Below are 18,648 nucleotides of genomic sequence, written 5' to 3'. Positions count from 1 at the left end.
AGTCACACAAATCGCATTTATCATTTTTTTCCCCCCTCTCCTAGGAATCTTATCTTTTGAGTAAACGCCACAATTTCCATTCCTTAAGCACACGTTTGAGTCTCAACCAACTTAACACAGTGCAGCCCTAAACCAACCAGAGGCGCCTGTTCCCCGACCCAGGCAGGCAAACCCTACCTAAACTCCAACGCGAAATTTCCGGAAGAGAAATAAAGGTCAGAAACGGCATTTCCAGGGTGTTCCTTAGTACCAACTTCCGCCCACCCAGTACAAACGTAGACATCCGTAATCCGTAGACATCCGTTGACATCCTCGTCAAAATTCAGACACGGCGTCCGACGTCTGCTTTCCCTACGAGGCATTTCAGTTTTGTTTATTTTAGGGCAGAGATTTTTTAAAAGACAGTAGGCAGGAAAAAAACCGGTTGTTATGACAACCAAACGGGTCTGGAAAATTCAGCCAATCAGCCTACGGAAATGTCTCCTACTTAGCCAATGGGAAGAGCGCGCCGTACGTAGGGCCGCCCAATGGGGGCGCGAGCTGCGCGGTATTTGAATCCTGGAATTAGGCGACTTCACGAAGATCTCCAGCGGTGCGGGCTCTGAACGCAGTCTTAACGGCGCCGGGGAAGCTAGTGCTCTCCGTTTCCAGTCCGCGTCCCTCCCTGGGCCGGGCTGACACTCTTGCCTGTCCCGTCCCTCATGGCGCTGCTCCGACGCCCGACGGTGAGTGGGCCGGCGACCTCCAGCGCAGGCCTGGGCCCCGGCCGCGCAGCGCCCTCAGCCGCCTCTCGCTTCTCTCTCTCCTCCCCTCTGAGCTTCTTCGTCCCAGCCTGCGCCGCTTTCCCCTTCTTGCGGGCGGCCCGGGCCCTGCGGCCTGTCCTCTCCTCTCCGGTCGGCTTCTCCCCGCCTTTCTTCCGCTCTCCGGGTCCCGGCTCCTGGCCTGGCCGTCCCTGCGCTGGGGTGGGGGAAGTGTGGGAAAACGCCTCGGGGGTGGCAGTTGTCAAGTGAGCCCCCAGAGCACTGGGCCTAGGTCGCGGCGAGCGGTCCCCCGAGGGCGCTTTGTTGTTAGAGAGTTACAGCTTCTTGGGGTTTCCTTCCTCTCTTCTCAAACTCCTTGCCAGCTAAGGGATTCGTGGTGAGGATGGGGAGAAGGACTGAAGAAGTTCCGCAGGCTGTAAAGTGTTCTAACGTTTGATCAAGCAACAGCCGTGGCTGTTTTTCAGATGTTTTCACATTTCACTTTTATTAGTTTCCTATTTATTTCTGCACACGAAGTGTTACAAGGCTAAGTTCACTACTGTATGGGTTTGTCCCTTTAAAAAAGTAATTTCTTAAAAAAAAAAAAAATAAATAAAAAATAAAAAATAAAAAAGTAATTTCTTTACTCAAGTGCAATAGAGATTTTGCATATAATTTGGAGCCATATGGCAGACTGAGAGAAGGGTCCAAATTCATTTATTTCGTCTTTGCAAAAAACAAAGTGTTAATGGAAGTTTGGATTTTTTTCTGTGGGTTTGAATTGTACCTGGATCTACTTTTTTCTTTGCTGAAAAATGGAGGGCACTGACACACCTGAGCTCCATTCTCCTGGCTGTAGGTTTGTTAAAAGCTGGGGATTTTCCCTTCCAGATGGCTTAATTTAGATTACCAGGCTTCAACCCATTAAGAATTTAGCTTTCAAACACTTTTTAAAAATCTCAGGAACTGCTGGAAAAATTGAACAGTGTGACTTTTGAGAATCCTAATAATAATACGTTGAATACATTCTGTATTTAATTGTAACCCTTTTATGAATCTGAGTCAAATTGATAAGTAATTTTTGTCTAATCTATCCCATCAGGTGCTTTCATAGTCAAATTCTGTCTATTCAGGTAAGGCTTGAGTTTTTCCCTGCCCCTCTGTCTATCCTGGTAGGTCCATTCAAACCCCCTGTTGGGAAATTTTTTAAGATTAAGACCCCCAATTCTCAGGGATAGTACATGCTGTTTTTTTCTCATGAAATGTTTATCACATATAATAAAATAAACTTTTTTGTGTGAATTGTTTTTAACTAACAAGTTTTGTTTCTAAGGACATTCTGTCTAAAGCAGGTTAAGGTCAACTAACAATTTTTATTTCATACAATTCAAACTTTCAATTTGAGATAAAACTATTTTACCCACGAAAACTATTTTCTTTCTAAATATCCCTAATAAAATAGAGAGTACATGCTATGGTACCCTCATGGCTAAAAAGCTGTATCTCTAAAGATCTTGTCTACCTGCGTACTTCTTATTTCTAGCATGGCATAAGAATCAAAGCTAGTTTAGGTTTTAAACATCTGGTTTTTAAACAGCTTTTTTTTTTTTTTAAAGCAGAAACCACACTTTCTTTTTCTTTTTTTTAAAAATTTTTATTTAGTTTATTTATTTATTTTTGGCTGCGTTGGGTCTTCGTTGCTGTGCGCGGCATTTCTCTAGCTGTGGCGAGCGGGGGCTACTCTTCATTGCGGTGCGCAGGCTTCTCATTGCGGTGGCTTCTCTTGTTGCGGAGCACGGGCTCTAGGCATGTGGGCTTCAGTAGTTGTGGTACCCGAGCTTAGTAGTTGTGGCTCGCGGGCTCTAGAGCGCAGGCTCGGTAGTTGTGGCACACTTGCTTAATTGCTCCGCGGCATGTGGAATCTTCCCGGACCAGGGCTCGGACCCGTGTCCCCTGCATTGGCAGGCGGATTCTTAACCACTGCGCCACCCGGGAAGCCCGAAACAGCTTTTTAATATTGTGTCTTAATTGCACTTGTTACTCATCTCTGTCAAGGAAGTTTTTTAAATAGATGCCATTAATATTCAGGGATCTCTGACAGATGATGGTGGGTACCATATGAGAAATGATCACTTATCTGTGAAGCTCTTAGTGGACTTTTTAAAAATAGATAAGGTGGATGAGTGATTTGCCTAATTTAGAGTCATGTTATAAATCACAAATAGCATTTTTAGACTTCCTGAAATGTACCTTTTCCCTCTCGCAGATAGATCTCAGCATATTCACCTTTCCTGAATCAATTCTGACACTAGCAAAGTATTGTAAATGATCTCAACTCTTCAGTAATTTTTTTCCTTTTTTTTTTTTTAGGTGTCCACCGATTTGGAGAATATTGACACAGGAGTTAATTCTAAACCTAAAAGCCATGTGACTATCAGGCGGGCAGTTTTAGAAGAAATTGGAAATCGAGTTACAATCAGAGCCACACACGTAACTAAGGTAACAGCTGTGAGAACTGTACCTGCACACTGTAGGCTGATTCTGTAGAGCACTGAGGGGCAACACTGGCCATCTTGCCCTATTCACATTTCTTTTCCCTTTTAGAAAGCTCAGAACACTAAAGTACCTGTTCCACCCACCAAAACAACAAATGTCAACAAGCAGCTGAAACCTACTGCTTCTGTGAAACCAGTGCAGATGGAAGTGTTGGCTCCAAAGGTAGGAAGTTCTGAATTTACAAACATACTTAACGAAGTAGGCTGTTTGGGGCTAGGATATAAGGGTACCTTTACCGTCAGTGCAACTTTTGAAGAGCAGTGATAGCTAGAGCTCTACTTTAAAACAACAGTGTAGAAAATGAACATACACATCTATTCAGTGATGGTACCTTAATATAATATTATGACCTTGAATAACAAAGTTAAATACCTTAATACCCAAATAAATTTAGTGATCTCAGAGGAAAATTTGGTAGGTTTTATTAAAATAACTCGCTGTAAGAATGAACTTGTCCATGAAGATGGTGGAAGCTTACAATTCTGAGACCTTCACTCATGGAAGAACAAAGTAATGCCAAAATTCTGTGTTGATAGATTGTAGTCTGCATGACTTGTTAGCTCAACTGAAGTTAGAATGCTAATGGACCCATTAGCCTGTTCATCTTCACCATGTTCTAGTTCATGCATCCTCTCATTCATAGATTACACACATTCATATAATTACAATGAAGCAAGCACTGTTGTAGGTGCTGAGAATACAACAATGACCACTTCACTCTTTCTAGCTCAAAATATTTATATATTATTGTATGTTTGAAATTAAAAAAAAAAAATTGAATATATTTGAGAAATAGGTGAGTATTTACTATACACATCCAATTGTGTTAAGGCTGATAAAGAGACATTTTGCCTTGAGGAGACTTATCCAGAAGGGGCATCTGTACCTGAAAATTAAATATATAATCTGAGGGCATGCTGCTAGGTGCCCATGGGCAATGGATGACTGAATGCAAAGTGCATCTAAAGGAGGGAGAGAATCTTGAGGGATGGAGTGGTCTGGGGAAACTTCCTGGAGTAAGTGGGATTTTTAAGGATAGGAGGAAGCTGATAGGAAGGGGCACCTTTTGGGGGAACAAAGCAGCAATAGGAATCAAGGCACCAAAGAGGGAATAGGCCTATAAATTATGTCCTTTGGGGCAAAGAGTCAGCAAGTCTAAATTGGGTCAGATGGTTTGTGTGAGGAAACAGGAAAAAAAGTTGGGAAGAAGGTTGCAGCTGGATTTGAAGGCCTTGGAGTTTGGATTTTATCCCATTAGGCAGTGAGGAACCTGTGGAATGTTTTGAGGAGGAGAGACCTGATGAAAGCAGTGTAGGGTGGCCATGGAAGGGACGTTAATTAGGAGGTACTACAGTTTTCTAAGCAAGGGCTGATGGGTGTCTTGAACGAGCCCATATCTCCCCTAAGTGGACATCCACATACCAGTATCTATACGGGTGCTAAGAAACAACCTCAGATGTGTTGGGATGTACCAGAACTCCTTTCAGGGACATCATCCTGTATTCAGAAGGAATGCTTTGGCTATGTTGCTTGGAGTGGAGGAGTGAGACCCTTAAGCACTTGAGTATTTAAGGAACCATTTATGGAATAAATTAATAAAATATAGGAAATTCAGGAGATTGAGGTAGCTTTGGGGAAGGTGTCTCATTTGGCTTTAGATTTGTTGAGGTAACAGAGAGACAGCCATTGGGAAATGCATTTGGAAATGGGCCAGCAGTATCTGAAGGAGAAGGCTCCAGCCATTCACAGGTATTTGCAGAAGCTTATTATCATGCAATTTTTGGAGAAAACTGTTTTATGCTGACTCCTGAGGCTTTGGCAAACTGAGTAGTTTGAAGGAAGGAAGAAGGCTTTTTACTAGCCTCTTGTTTGGTGGGTACTGGGTAAACAAGGTGAGTGAACCACTGACTCTGTCCCCAGGAAGCTCCCAGTCAAGTCGAGAATGTCAGAGTGAAAGCATGCACTATAATACCCTGTAGCAGAGGTAGATGCAAGCTTAAGAGATGTACTGGGGAGTGGCAGCTAGAAATTCTGATGAGGTTTTAGATTTACAGATTTGATTGAAACACTAAATTTGGTGATAGTCATTATTCAGCTATAAGAATCTTTTATGGCCTAACTTTCCCTAAAACAAAAACTATATATAAAAGAAAATGAGCACAATTATTCATATTTAAAAAAAAAAAAGAGTGCCTTTTATTTTTGATTACACAAGAAACATATGCATAAATAAGCAAGACAATACAGAAATAGTAGAGTACATAGAATAAAGGGTCAGTTCATTTTAACTATTCTCCCTACCCCCAAAATTCCACTCCACTGCATTCCCTAAAGCTAATCATGGTAACTGATTTTGCCTTTCCACAGCTGAGTATGCTTTTGTACACACATGTACACAGTCATTGTTATAAATCATGAACTGTCTGATTGGCATCAACAGTTTTTCTTGGAGTCCTTCCTTATTGCACTTAGTTGACATTGTTTATCTATTACAAATTTAGTAAATGAAGGAATTCTGTGTCTTGCCAAAACTTGTGTTAATACCTATATATTTGCATATTCATATTAATCCGTTCTCTTAACAGACCCGACTCATTAAATGTTGGTGCTAGGAGAACTTCAGTAGCCTTTACTCACAGTCTACCCGTCCTTTACCAAAAAGCAGCTTCTCAAGTTCAGCAAAATCTCACAGCTTTATTGTTTCTGTTACTACTTTTCAGTTGTCTCTGACAACCCACAGGACTCATTCATTAATCTAATTTGAAGGTTTTTGTTCTAGAACCACTTTTGTGATGGGTAACTAGCTGATGCATTTTTTTTTTACCTTTGCATGCAGCAGACTCTGGACAGGATTGCACAGCTGGCCCACAGGGCTTAGGCTATAATCTGTACAGGGAAGCGGGATCTTAGAAAGGATTTTAGAATAATTAGATTATGTTGGAGTCCAAAAGGAATGCTTTCAAGAAATTCTAAATTAAGGCCCAGAGCAATTATCCTTGTCTCATCCTGGTGGCCTTGCATATGGCTAAACTCAGATATACTTCTGAGTAGACACAGGTAAACATTTCAAGCTGCTAAGGCAGTCTGAAGCACATGAAGATAACCTCTGCCTTCTTAGGCTTCCTGGTACTGATTGCCCTCCCTGGGGAAGTTACCTTAAAAAAGGTATCCTTAAACTGAAGCTACATGTGCTTATTAAAACGCACATCTGATTCTAATCACTCTTGCTCAGTTCCTTCAGTGGGTTCACTTACATTCAAATAAAATCTAAACTCCTTAGCTAATTTCTTGCTCACCTTCCCAGTCTATTTCTGTCACCTCACGCACTACCTTCTGCCGTCCCAAATCAACATGCAGTACCGAGACTTGCCTTTATTTCTTGGCTTCCCCTGGGACTTTGTGCTTGTGTACCTTTGCCTACTCATTTTCCTTGAGGTCCTACCGTCTCTGGTAACCTTACTAGATTTCTCCCTGGTACCCCAAGTAGCTCTTCTTATTCCTTCTAACGGTTCTTAAATTCTTGAATAGATGAGGTATACCTGTATACCTCTTGCTCACCTAGCCCTTCCTCAGTTTAAGACCTTTGGTTTAAGAGGGAAGGGCATGTTTTGAATTGCTATCTATATATATATAGATAGATAGATAGATAGATATATTGTTACTGTTTTCTTCTTCTCTAAGACTGGAAACTATAATCATTGAGCTTTAATGTAAATTAAAATTGTTTATTATACTGCCTTCTCTTTCCGTCTGTATTTTATTACTTTAATACATATTCTTATAGCCTTGCAGTCCTAGGCTATACTTTGAGAAGTACCTCTTATTCTTTAAAAAAGTAATTGTTTTTGCTTCATTACTAAATCCTTATTTTAACTTCATAAAATTTTAATTTGTGTGATTTTTATAAATAATCACCCAGTCAGCATAAGAAGATAAAATACTGGGTGTATACTTGCTCAGTCTTTGCTTCCTCCTTCTGTTTTATTCATAGGCTGGAATGTGCTTTCCTGCTTTTTCGTTGCCAATTTCTCAATTTAGAATAAATTGGTTCATGAGAAGAAAACATTACACTTGCACAAGAGGCTACTGCTAAAGTGAACTATCAGCTCTAGGAATCTGTGAACCCAGGTGTCTACCTTTCTTTCACTCAATAAATACTGTCAGGGATGACATAGGTATTTGAGATACCTTAGCGGACAAAATCAGTTTGAATAAATGTAAGGTTATAAAGCTTACATTCTGGTAGAGGTAGACAGAAAATAATACACATCATATATAAATAAACTCTATAGTATATTAGGAGGTTATCGATTCTTTGGGGAAAAACACAGTAAAAGAGATGAAACATATGTGTGGGGGGGAATAGAAGGCAGATGGTAATTTTAAATAGGATAGACCTAATTGAGAAGATAACACTTAGCAAAACTTGAAGAAGGTGAGGGAATTATCCATGTGGATACAGGGACAAGAGGCTTCTGGGAAGAGGGAGACTGCTTGTGGTGAGGGAGACCTGGCCAGGAGGCTGGAGAGAAGCAAACCGAGGCCCCCTGCACTGGGAGCGTGGAGTCTTAACCACTCACTGCGCCACCAGGGAAGCCCCCTAGAGTGTTTTTTTTTTTTTTTTTTAACATCTTTATTGGAGTACAGTTGCTGTACAGTGGTGTGTTAGTTTCTGCTTTATAGCAAAGTGAATCAGTTACGCATATACATATATCCCCATATCTCTTCCCTCTTGCATCTCCCTCCCTCCCACCCCCTAGAGTGTTTTTAAACAGAGGAGTATACCTCCGAAAACTTCATCCCCTACATCTTGAATTATTCACCTCTTACTCTGAAATGTATCTGTTTTGGCTTTATCATTTATAAAAATGCATATGATACTTTTAAACCAGTTGGCCCTGCTTGTATTTGTGATCAAGGCTACTCCTAAGGTAGTGATACATGCACTTTCATTTGTGGATGTAGGGTCCCTCTCCCACACCTGCGGATATCTCCATGAAGGAAGAGAACCTCTGCCAAGCTTTCTCTGATGCCTTGCTCTGCAAAATTGAGGATATTGATACTGAAGACTGGGAGAACCCTCAGCTCTGCAGTGACTATGTTAAGGATATCTACCAGTATCTAAGGCAGCTTGAGGTGAGTGGGCCTTTGTGTTTTGGTTGTACAGCCGTGTGGAATTTACCACATAACTGGGAAGGAAATGAGGTCAGCTCTTTTTTTTAACTTATTTTTTAAAATTTATTTTATTTAATTAATTTATTTATTTTTGGCTGCACTGGGCCTGCTGTGTGCGGGCTTTCTCTAGTTGCAGCAAGTGGGGGCTACTCTTCGTTGTGGTGCACGGGCTTCTCATTGCGGTGGCTTCTCTTGTTGCAGAGCATAGGCTCTAGGTGTGCAGGCTTCAGTAGTTGTCTCACGCGGGCTCAGTAGTTGTGGCACACGGGCTTAGTTGCTCCGTGGCATGTGGGATCTTCCCAGACCAGGGCTCAAACCTGTGTCCCCTGCATTGGGAGGTGGATTCTTAGCCACTGCGCCTCCAGGGAAGTCCCTAAAATTTATTTTTCATTGAAGTATAGTTGAATTACAATGTTGTGTTAATTACTGCTGTATAGCAAAGTGACTCAGTTATAGATATATGTATTCTTTTTGATATTCTTTTACATTATGGTTTATCACAGGATATTGAATATAGTTCCTTGTGCTATACAGTAGTAGGACCTTGTTGTTTATCGAGGTCAGCTTTTTAAACTTTTAATTCCGCCAACAGGTTCTGCAATCCATAAATCCACATTTTTTAGATGGAAGAGATATAAACGGACGCATGCGTGCCATCCTGGTGGATTGGCTGGTGCAAGTCCACTCCAAGTTTAGGCTGCTGCAGGAAACTCTGTACATGTGCGTCGCCATCATGGACCGATTTTTACAGGTAGGGGACTTCATGCAGCTCAGCGAACTTTGCATTTATGCACTGCCAAGGTGTGGTGCCTCTGAAGAAAAAACCAAAAGCCAATTTATGAGATGCCCAAGAACTTCAAGTGCTAGAAAAGGAAGTAGTCCAAGTGTGTCAAACCTCTGGTGATGCTGACCAAAGCTGGGCATTTCTGTTAGGTCAGCCTGCTGCAAAGTGCTCAGGGGAGACGCTGCCTTGCCGCAGTCATTCATCGGAGGAGATAAACCAGCAGGCGGTCTGAAAGTCCATCTGAAGCCTGCGGTACCTTTGGAGGCTGGTCCTCCAGGCCCACTTGCACAGTTTCCATAGTTCAGTACTCTTTGGTGTTAAGCTTCCTCATCTGAAAAATGAGGAGTTTGGCTAGAGGACTTAACAGTTTCCAGCTGGCTGTGGCATTGAATCAGTGTAGAAGAGGCAGGAGGCAGACTTTTTACAAGGTGTTGGAGGTATGCGTGGGGAGTGTACTCAGTGTGAGGTCTAAAGTAAAGAGGGAGGTAAGAAATGAAGCGGAGAAGCGTAGTGATCATCAAAATATTTCTCAACTGGTAATGTAAGAACACTGACCAGTTAGAAGAAATGCCAGACATTAACCACTGGTGCGTTGTCTACCAAATGGGTAGCCCTTCAGATGAGGCTTTATTTATTTAAAGTCAACATTTATAATATAGGTGTAGGTCAAGCCCAAACCATACAGTAATAATTGTGTTGATAAGACTGACCCTGAGATACTGCAAAATGCTAAGTCATCATAGAGTCATTGGTTTTTATTATACAATCCTCACTGGATAGGAAAGCACTGTCATATTTTTGGTAGATTTTCAATATTGAGAGTTGAAGCAAAAAACAGAAATTCCTAGTTTAAAAAGAAAAGAAAGTTAAGGGAAACACTTATCCTCCAGGCTGAGATTTTCTCTGACCCTGAAGCATCTTTGGAAGGTTCTTTAGGCTGAATAATGAGTGTACTTTTGGTGAGGATTAAGGAGACACTTAAGGCACTTCCTCAGCCCTAGTCATCCATTAAATTCCTGCTTTTTTGCTTGGCCTCATCCTGATTCAGACCACACTGAGTGCCATATTGGGGCTTCCCGAGACACTCAAGCCAGGATGATGGGGGTGGAGCAGTGCCTGGGAGCTTGATTGTCAGTCAGCAATTGACTGATCTTGGGCTGATGTCTGCATCTCTTCTCAGTCCATCTGTTTCTAAGTGGGGTAAAAAATATGTACTTCCTAGGTTTTTTGTGAGGATTCGATGAGATGATTGTTTGAATCTTAGCACTGTGCCTGGCACATAGCAAGCACTCCATGATAGACAGCTCCTGCGAGCCGTGGTGGTGCCTGTGATCAACACTCAGGTTCCTGTGCCCTTAAGAGGGGTGTGAGCAGAGACAACATGCACTGCTTCAGGACTTGGTTTCCTCTTACTTTCTTCCACCCAGAGCCCCCATCCTCTCGTTAGTTAAGACTTTTGACACACTCTTCTTCAATTAGGTTCAGCCAGTCTCTCGTAAGAAGCTTCAGCTGGTTGGGATTACAGCTCTGCTCTTGGCTTCCAAGTATGAGGAGATGTTTTCTCCAAATATTGAAGACTTCGTTTACATCACAGACAATGCTTACACCAGTTCTCAAATTCGAGAAATGGAAACTCTAATTTTGAAAGAACTGAAATTTGAGTTGGGTCGACCTTTACCACTACATTTCTTAAGGCGGGCATCAAAAGCCGGAGAGGTAAGTGCCTCCAATTCCATAGGAGACTTTATTTTGCTGTTTGTTGTCTCATCCCAGAAACACTGACCCAATTAAAGGAAAACTTATGAATTTATAGGATGCATCTTTTAGATAAGTCCTAACACTTAACTTATCAGTTCTTAAAAGACTTCATGTTCTGTGTTTGTAACATACTGTGGAATAGAGCAGTGCCTGAGAAGGACAAGTGAGTTAAGTGGATTTGAGTTCCTAGATCTTCACCCAGAATTTTGCAAGAGAGTCCTAACAGCCATGCTTCTTACCATCTGTTCTTTCATAGGTCGATGTTGAACAGCACACTTTAGCCAAATACTTGATGGAACTGACTCTCATTGACTACGACATGGTGCATTATCACCCTTCTAAGGTGGCAGCAGCCGCTTCCTGCCTGTCCCAGAAGGTTCTAGGCCACGGAAAATGGGTAAGTATTGAATTTAAGAAGAAATTAATTAGCTGTATTTTAGGGCCTCTAGACACGAAAGGCGTTAGCATTTGTCACACACTATCCTTGAAGCAGTTGCTAAAAGGCCACAGGCTTAATTAAAAGAGCTGCTTGGTGACAACACCATGGTATGCAAACATATTACAGAGTCGTAAAGAATGAGGAAGGCCACTAAGAACTGATAGGCTAAGATTTCTGGGATATTTTTTTAAGTGAAACAAGCAAGTTGTCAAGCACGTAAGACAAAACAGGGCCAAGGCCTGACCTGGTTTACCCGGTAAAGATGAAATGAGCCACTTTTAGGTTCATACAATTAGCCAAGGATGTCAGCTCCCACCTGGGTTCTTGTTTCACACGCCAAAAAGGATAACAGTGAAACAAAAGGGGCCACTGGCTGCAATGCGAGTCAGAGGATCGCTTCTGTGGATGGGCCCATTCTGGACTGCCACTAAGCAGTTTTAGAGTCTGTATCTGTAGCCCGCAAGCAGCAGAGCAAACACCCCAGCAGAGCCCAGGAGGTGATAAGAAGTGGTCTCATTACAGCCTCCTACCCAGAAGAGATAGGGAAGTGAGTGGGAGATGGCTTGGAGGAGGCCCCCTCGCCTGCCACCCCGTCATGTTCCAGGAGGATCACAAAGCATTTTGCCAAGACAGATCAATGTGGTTCAAGCCTTTGTCAGCATGGCCTATGTGGTGGATATGTGTAAGAATGCCAGGGCATCGTGGTGGACCTTTTCCTCTACACAGTATGTAGAGTTTACATTTTATTTAAGAAAGAATGGGAGTAAGAGAGAGACGATATGTATCTGTGCTTATGTATTTGCTAGTTTTTCAAAAAATACAAGAAGAATAGACCAGAAATTAATGAAGATGGATATCTCTGGGTTGGGTATCAGGGTAGAAGGTTGAGGATAGGAGCAGAACTTCTGGTTGTGATTTTTTATTAACTTGTATACAGTGTAATGTAACTTTTTTGACTTTTGAACAATATGAATGTTCTATGCAAACCCGAAACTGGAATTAAGCAAAAACAATGTCACTATATATTCAAAGTGGTAACAGAACAGAGGGAAGAATTAATTCCCATAACTTTTGAACACAGCACTCCGACTGTGCATTTTTAGTGGGATGTGAAATTAAACAAAACAAAGGACCAAGAAAGGTAACATACTTAAAGTTTACTTAGGAGGTTTACTAATCTGTTTCTAGGAGGTTAATAGTAGTCTGTTATTATAATTCTGGAACTATTTTTATTGTAGGATAAAGCAAAGATTCGTGTTATTAAGGACTAAAATTTTCACTGTAAGAAGATAAAATATTGCTAACAATTAAAAACAAAGGAAAACCCTATAATATTAAATCTGTTTTAGAAATATCAATAAATTCATAATGAAAGGCCCAGAAACAATGACAACCCAGTAGCAGTGAAGATACCTAGTGCTCACATCTTGCATACTCAATGCCATGACACACTCGGAACTAGGGCTTCTTCAAGAAATAGCTGATTTCAGGGCTGTGGCAGGGGAAGTACAAGGTGAGCGTAGATCAATTTGTAACAGGTAGCAAGCAAATTCTCAACGATCAGTGGGGTCACATCAAAAGGACACAGAAGCTGGCTTGAAAGGGCTCCTTCTGACTAAAGTTGAGCATTAAAAAGAATTGTGACAGTAACAGATTATAATGCATTAAAAAATGCATGAACCCATAATGATAAAAAAGGAAGGAAGGAAGGAAGGTAGGGAGGGAGGGACTCCAAAAAAAATCAGTAGAATGCCAGCTAATTAAAGTAGAAACAGTGGTAGAGATAGAAATCCACCATTTTTAAACCCCTAGTGTAATAATAGATTCAAGCAAGGATCGTCAATTGATGCCTATAGCATTAAGTAAAATAATTTGGGCAAACAAGATTCACATTGTTCTCAAAATATCACCCCAAAGATGTGTAGTATTTCTGAAGAAAAACTGTACCTTTGTGATGGAAAGGTCTGGCAGTTACTACCTTAACCCAGTGATTGAGCTTGGTATCACCAGTGGTGAGACTACCTGACTTTACCTACCTTCTGGTGTAATAGGAAGTATGCATTATCGCCTAAATGGAATTCATGTCCAAAATGTTGGACATGAATCCAGTCATCATGAAACACAGACAAACCCAGAATGGGACGTTCTCAAAGTAACTGACCTGGGTCCTTCAAAAAAATCAATGTCATTTAAAGCCAAGAAAATGGGAGTTTTAAAGACTAAAGACAACAACAACCAAATGTACTGTCTGTACCTTGATTGGACCCTGGATATAAAAAGAAAAATCTGTAAAAGATATTTTTGCAACAATTGGAGAAATTTGAATATTGACTATATATTAGATGATATTATGGAACTGTTGATGTTTCTTATGTGATAAAGGTATTGTAGCTAGGGAGGAAAATACTTTTTAGGAGACGCTTCTGAAACATTTAGAAGTGATGTGTCATGGTGTCTGCAACTCACTTTCAAATGGTCCAGCCGTTTGATGGCTTCAAAAATCCCACACAACTTTTGCTGAACCATTTGAAAGCGAATTGCAGATACCATGAGTGAGAGAGAGAAAGAGAAAGAGGAGGAGAGAAAAAGTGGCAAAATATTAAGAATTGATGAATCTGCACAAAGAATATACAGATGTTCATTATCTTATTCTTTCAAATTTTCTATAGGTTTGAAAATTTTTGATATAAAAATTGAAGGCAAAAAGACCACTGGTAACATCTATGGCACATGCTCTTGGTACCAATGGCTTATTTTAGCCAAATTACTCTAAGAGGTGCTTCCTTGGCTCTAAACCTATTAACTATAGGCCTCCCTGTTTCCTGGCAATTGATTTCAAAATACCAGTAGTTGTGCATTACATCAGGATTCACTCCTGCTTAGTTCTTTTTTCCTTTAAACTATTTTAGGATTAAGGTTATATCGTGGTTTATTTTCCCAATTATATTATGCATATGAGAGAGGTGTGTTTTAGCTTTTAGAATTTTATCACAAATCTGAAATAAAGTCAGGTTACATATCTTCATACAAAGTAAGTCATGTTATCAATCATCAGCTGTCCTTTTGCTTGAATTTTGGTTTCTGGGAGGCTGGGCCACGAGGCTGGGCCACGAGGCTGGGTGTAGATGCTTCTCTGAGTGCTCTGTGTTCTCTAGTGCTTAACTACACAGGGCCCGACAGGAGAGCGCTGCTGGGAGGTCTTCGTTCTTCTGGGTTTGGTAGCTTAGATTGCTGCTTAGGGGCCAGTTTATTTCTTAATCCTGAACCCCTTTCCCTGACCGACAATACAGATATCTGTGCTCTCGAGCTCCCTACCAGCCGCTGCCAGGCAGGGCTTTAACGAGGGGACCGAGATGTGCTAGACCCAGATCTCTGTAAACCCTTTGTTGGGTTTGTTTATACTCTGTCCCACTTTCCTTCCCCTTTCAGTGTGGTGACAGAGGCAAGCATGAAAGCTTTGTTACTTGAAGTACCCTACTTACATGTGCAACCTTCTTTAAAACATAATTATCTGGGACCTTCGCCATTTGACTTAGCTGAGAGCTATGTAACGTCTTAATTTAGTCCTGCTCAGAGCCACAGTCGTCCTGCGTTTACTGGCTGCTTTGCTGGTACCATGGTAGTGGTTGGGGCTGAGACTGACTTTCCAGCAGGTAAGAATATTGTTTATAGCTTTTACGTAAGTAATGTCAGCATGTGTTAAGATGTGCTCTCCTAAAGAAGTGGAGGCTTTATCTTGCTTCTTCTCTTTGCGTTGTGTTCCAGAACTTAAAGCAGCAGTATTACACTGGATACACAGAGAATGAAGTATTGGAAGTCATGCAGCACATGGCCAAAAATGTAGTGAAAGTAAATGAAAAGTTAATGAAATTCATTGTAAGTACTCTTTCCTAAGCTGTTCAAAGCACTGGATTATGGGTTCGGGGTATGAGAGGATGTATGTGTGTTTGCATTTTCATGTAAATATTTTGGCATGTGTGAGAGTCTGTTTTAGCACAAACTCTTTATATTTTTCTAGTACAGCAGGGGATGGAGCGTACTCATGAACCCCAAGAACTGACTTTCTTTAAAATAAGGTAGACAGGCTCCCTATGTCCAGGCCCAAGCAGCTGTCCAATGTATTATCCATGCTTGGCCCGGCATCCTGGGTAGGGCACACGGCAAGCGGGGAAGGCTGGCCGGCATGCAGGGGTCCAGCGTAAGTGGCCCTGTGGAAGGCTTGGGTATTCGGGTGACATCACTCAGGGCCTTTGTCCAGCATCCTTCAGGACAGTGACTGAGAAGCACCTGAACAGCCAGCATGTGAGGCAGTCCATTCAGGAAGCATCCTGGGAGCTTGGAGTCTTCTCTGTGTGGCCTACCTGAGAGGAGAAACCAGAGGAGAGGGGGTGCTATCCTGTGCTTGTGTGCTGCCAAGTATCAGAGCTCACCACGGGTCTGACAGAGAGCAAGGCATTTGTACCAAGTGGCCTCACGGCCTGATTTGCTTCCTTACTTGTAGTTTCAGCGTGATCTAGCACACCGTGGAAGCGTCGTGTTTTCAGTCCTGAGAGTATCATCTGGGATCTGAGCACTAGTTGCCACTCACTTTTATGGCCAGTTACTGCTGCCAGTGCTGGCAAATCTGTTGTGTCCTGAAGGCCCTTAGGTATGATAAACACAGCTCCCCCCTCCCACCCCTCTGGGAGCTCATGAGAGAAAGCCTGCTCTTTGGACCTTGAAACTATCACCTGTGCTACCAGCTGGGTTTTATCCATCACTAGGCATGGCAGGAGATTGTCAAGCACGACACATCATGCCCTAGAGCACTTGCTGGCTTCAGTGATTTGGCATCATCGTACCCTTTGAAGACTGTGGGTCTGGCCCTTTGATACTTGTAAATTAGACTAGGAATAAGTTGTAAGTTTGCGGGGTGGCGGGGCGGTGGTGCTCCTGATGCGTGCTTAATCACAGATGACTTCTGCAGGCCATCAAGAATAAGTATGCCAGCAGCAAACTCCTGAAGATCAGCACGATTCCCCAGCTGAACTCAAAAACCATCCAAGAGCTTGCCTCACCTCTGCTGGGACGGTCCTAGGCTGCCGAGGCCCTCAGGGAAGAGTGCTTCGTCTGTGCACTTTGTCTTGCTGATTTGGAACTCCTGACTTTATATATAGTCCTCTGGTCTACTTCATGAAACCTTTTCTCAGACTGATCTTCTAAATGTATATTGAGGAAAAATAAAGCTATTGGTTTTCTTTTCTTAAGGTATCCTATGTGTGTGTATTTGGGTATTCTATACTGAAGAAATCAATAGAAGCTTGTTTGACTAATTTCTTTTTGAGCTATTATGTTTGTAATATGTAAATTATTGCCCTGATGGCTTGGGGAAAGACCTTACCATTCTTGGAGAAAACTACAACTTGGCTTCAGTGAACGCTCACCCATTCCTAAAGATTGGTTCATTATATAAAATTTAAAATGGGAGGATAACCACGACATTCCCTTTCTAGAACCTGCGTAACTATTTTCTAATTCCTATACAGGAACACCTGGCCCACAAGGGTGATGGCTTCCAGAAGTAACCCTCATAATGTGTTTCACTCCAAGGCATGGTTGAGACCAGGAATAGCAGTGCTAAGGGGCCACAGCTGGAAAAAGGAAGCAGGTCTGTGACATCCTGTTAAAGGTGAAACTTGGAATGCTTTTTCCTGTTGTTGTAACTACATTATGGTTTATTTTATTTTATTTTTGAATTTTATTTTATTTAGTTTTTATATAGCAGGTTCTTATTAGTTATCCATTTTATACATATTAGTGTACATATGTCAATCCCAATCTCCCAGTTCATCACACCAACATTATGGTTTATTTTATTTTTTTTGGTGGGCATTAGAAAACAATGTTAAATGTAAGTAACATTGTTACATTTAAACAAAGAGGGAATGCATTCTCAGTCTCCAACCACTAACCTAAAAAAAAAAAAAAAAACACAAAAAACCCATGAAATAAATGAGTCTCTTAGAGCAACGACTGCCCAAACTACTAGTTCAACAAGAAGTTAATTGGTTTTTCGAGGGAAAGGAATTAGTCAGATACATTTGGGAAACACTGCAAACTCATGTAAGATTCATAAAGGCTGAGAAACTTTGCAGTAAGCTCATTTAATGCAGTGTTTCCCCAACCTAGAGCGTGGTAAAAGCTGCCTTCTACGCGACTGAGGTCCCCAGGTGCCCGGCTCTCCGACTCAGCTGTGACGTGTGACTGCCCCATCCCGGGAGGAGAGAATGGCTCCAGCGAGGCCTGGGCAGGCCAGGGCTGCCTGACTAGTAAAGCTTGAAGTTTCGAGCATGGAGAGGAACTGGGTGTCTTTATATGTTCAATCCTAGTATAAAGTCTTATAAATATCCCTTGTTGAGTTAGTGAAGCTTGTTCCCATGGCAGCCTTAGACCAACTTAGTCACAAGTGTGAATGGTAACGAAGTGAGAGCATGAGAGGGAGCTTTCCTGGCTCTGAAAAGCAGTTATTTCCCGGGGATGCTTGAGCTCCAACTTCTCATCGAGAAAGGATGGGTTTTGCAGGCATATTCCAAAGACATTTTATAGCTTCTTTATTATATATTTTGCTTAGTTAAATATTAAATACCCTGACTCAGGAAATTCATACTTCCAGGATGTCATTAAAAAAAAAAAAAAAAAAAGACCTTTAAGATACTTATCTGCCAAGCAGGCACCTAAACTAACGTGTTATAAATGTGAAATAAGCTGTGAAAGTAGAAATCATAGTATCATAAAAACACTGAAATTAGAAAATGAGATGACGTAACCCCAGTATTTGAAGAGCACAAACTCTAAAGCTGGGTTGCTTGGGTTTAAGTCTACTTAGTAGCTGTGTGACCTCTGTGCTTGTTTCTGTGTCTGTAAAATGGGGATAAGAACGTCTACCTCAGAGTGTTGTACTCAAGTATGTTAAGCACAGTATCTGGAGGTGCTTGAGTGCTAGTGGCTTTTATTTTATTTATTTATTTATTTACTTATTTTTATTTTTGGCTGTGATGGGTCTTCGTTTCTGTGCGAGGGCTTTCTCTAGTTGTGGCAAGTGGGGGCCACTCTTCATCACGGTGCACAGGCCTCTCACTGTCGCGGCCTCTCTTGTTGTGGAGCATAGGCTCCAGACGCGCAGGCTCAGTAGTTGTGGCTCACGGGCCTAGTTGCTC

General features: G+C 41.7%; 1 protein-coding gene across 1 annotated transcript; it reads left to right on the top strand.

Annotated features, from left to right (window-relative positions):
* Nucleotides 1–574: 574 nt before the first annotated feature.
* CCNB2 (cyclin B2) lies at nucleotides 575–16,661 on the top strand. The gene is made up of 9 exons (XM_059915525.1): nucleotides 575–725; nucleotides 3,111–3,239; nucleotides 3,345–3,458; nucleotides 8,262–8,432; nucleotides 9,064–9,222; nucleotides 10,735–10,971; nucleotides 11,270–11,410; nucleotides 15,218–15,328; nucleotides 16,419–16,661. The coding sequence occupies exons 1-9, from the start codon at nucleotides 702–704 to the stop codon at nucleotides 16,527–16,529; spliced, it is 1,197 nt and encodes a 398-aa protein (XP_059771508.1). The 5' UTR covers nucleotides 575–701; the 3' UTR covers nucleotides 16,530–16,661.
* The last annotated feature ends 1,987 nt before the right edge of the window (nucleotides 16,662–18,648 follow it).

The sequence above is a fragment of the Balaenoptera ricei genome, chromosome 2 (assembly GCF_028023285.1).
Source record: "Balaenoptera ricei isolate mBalRic1 chromosome 2, mBalRic1.hap2, whole genome shotgun sequence".
In the NCBI taxonomy this organism is placed as follows: Eukaryota; Metazoa; Chordata; class Mammalia; order Artiodactyla; family Balaenopteridae; genus Balaenoptera; species Balaenoptera ricei.
The sequence above is the reverse complement of the archived record's forward strand: the minus strand, read 5'-3'. Positions and strand labels throughout refer to the sequence as shown.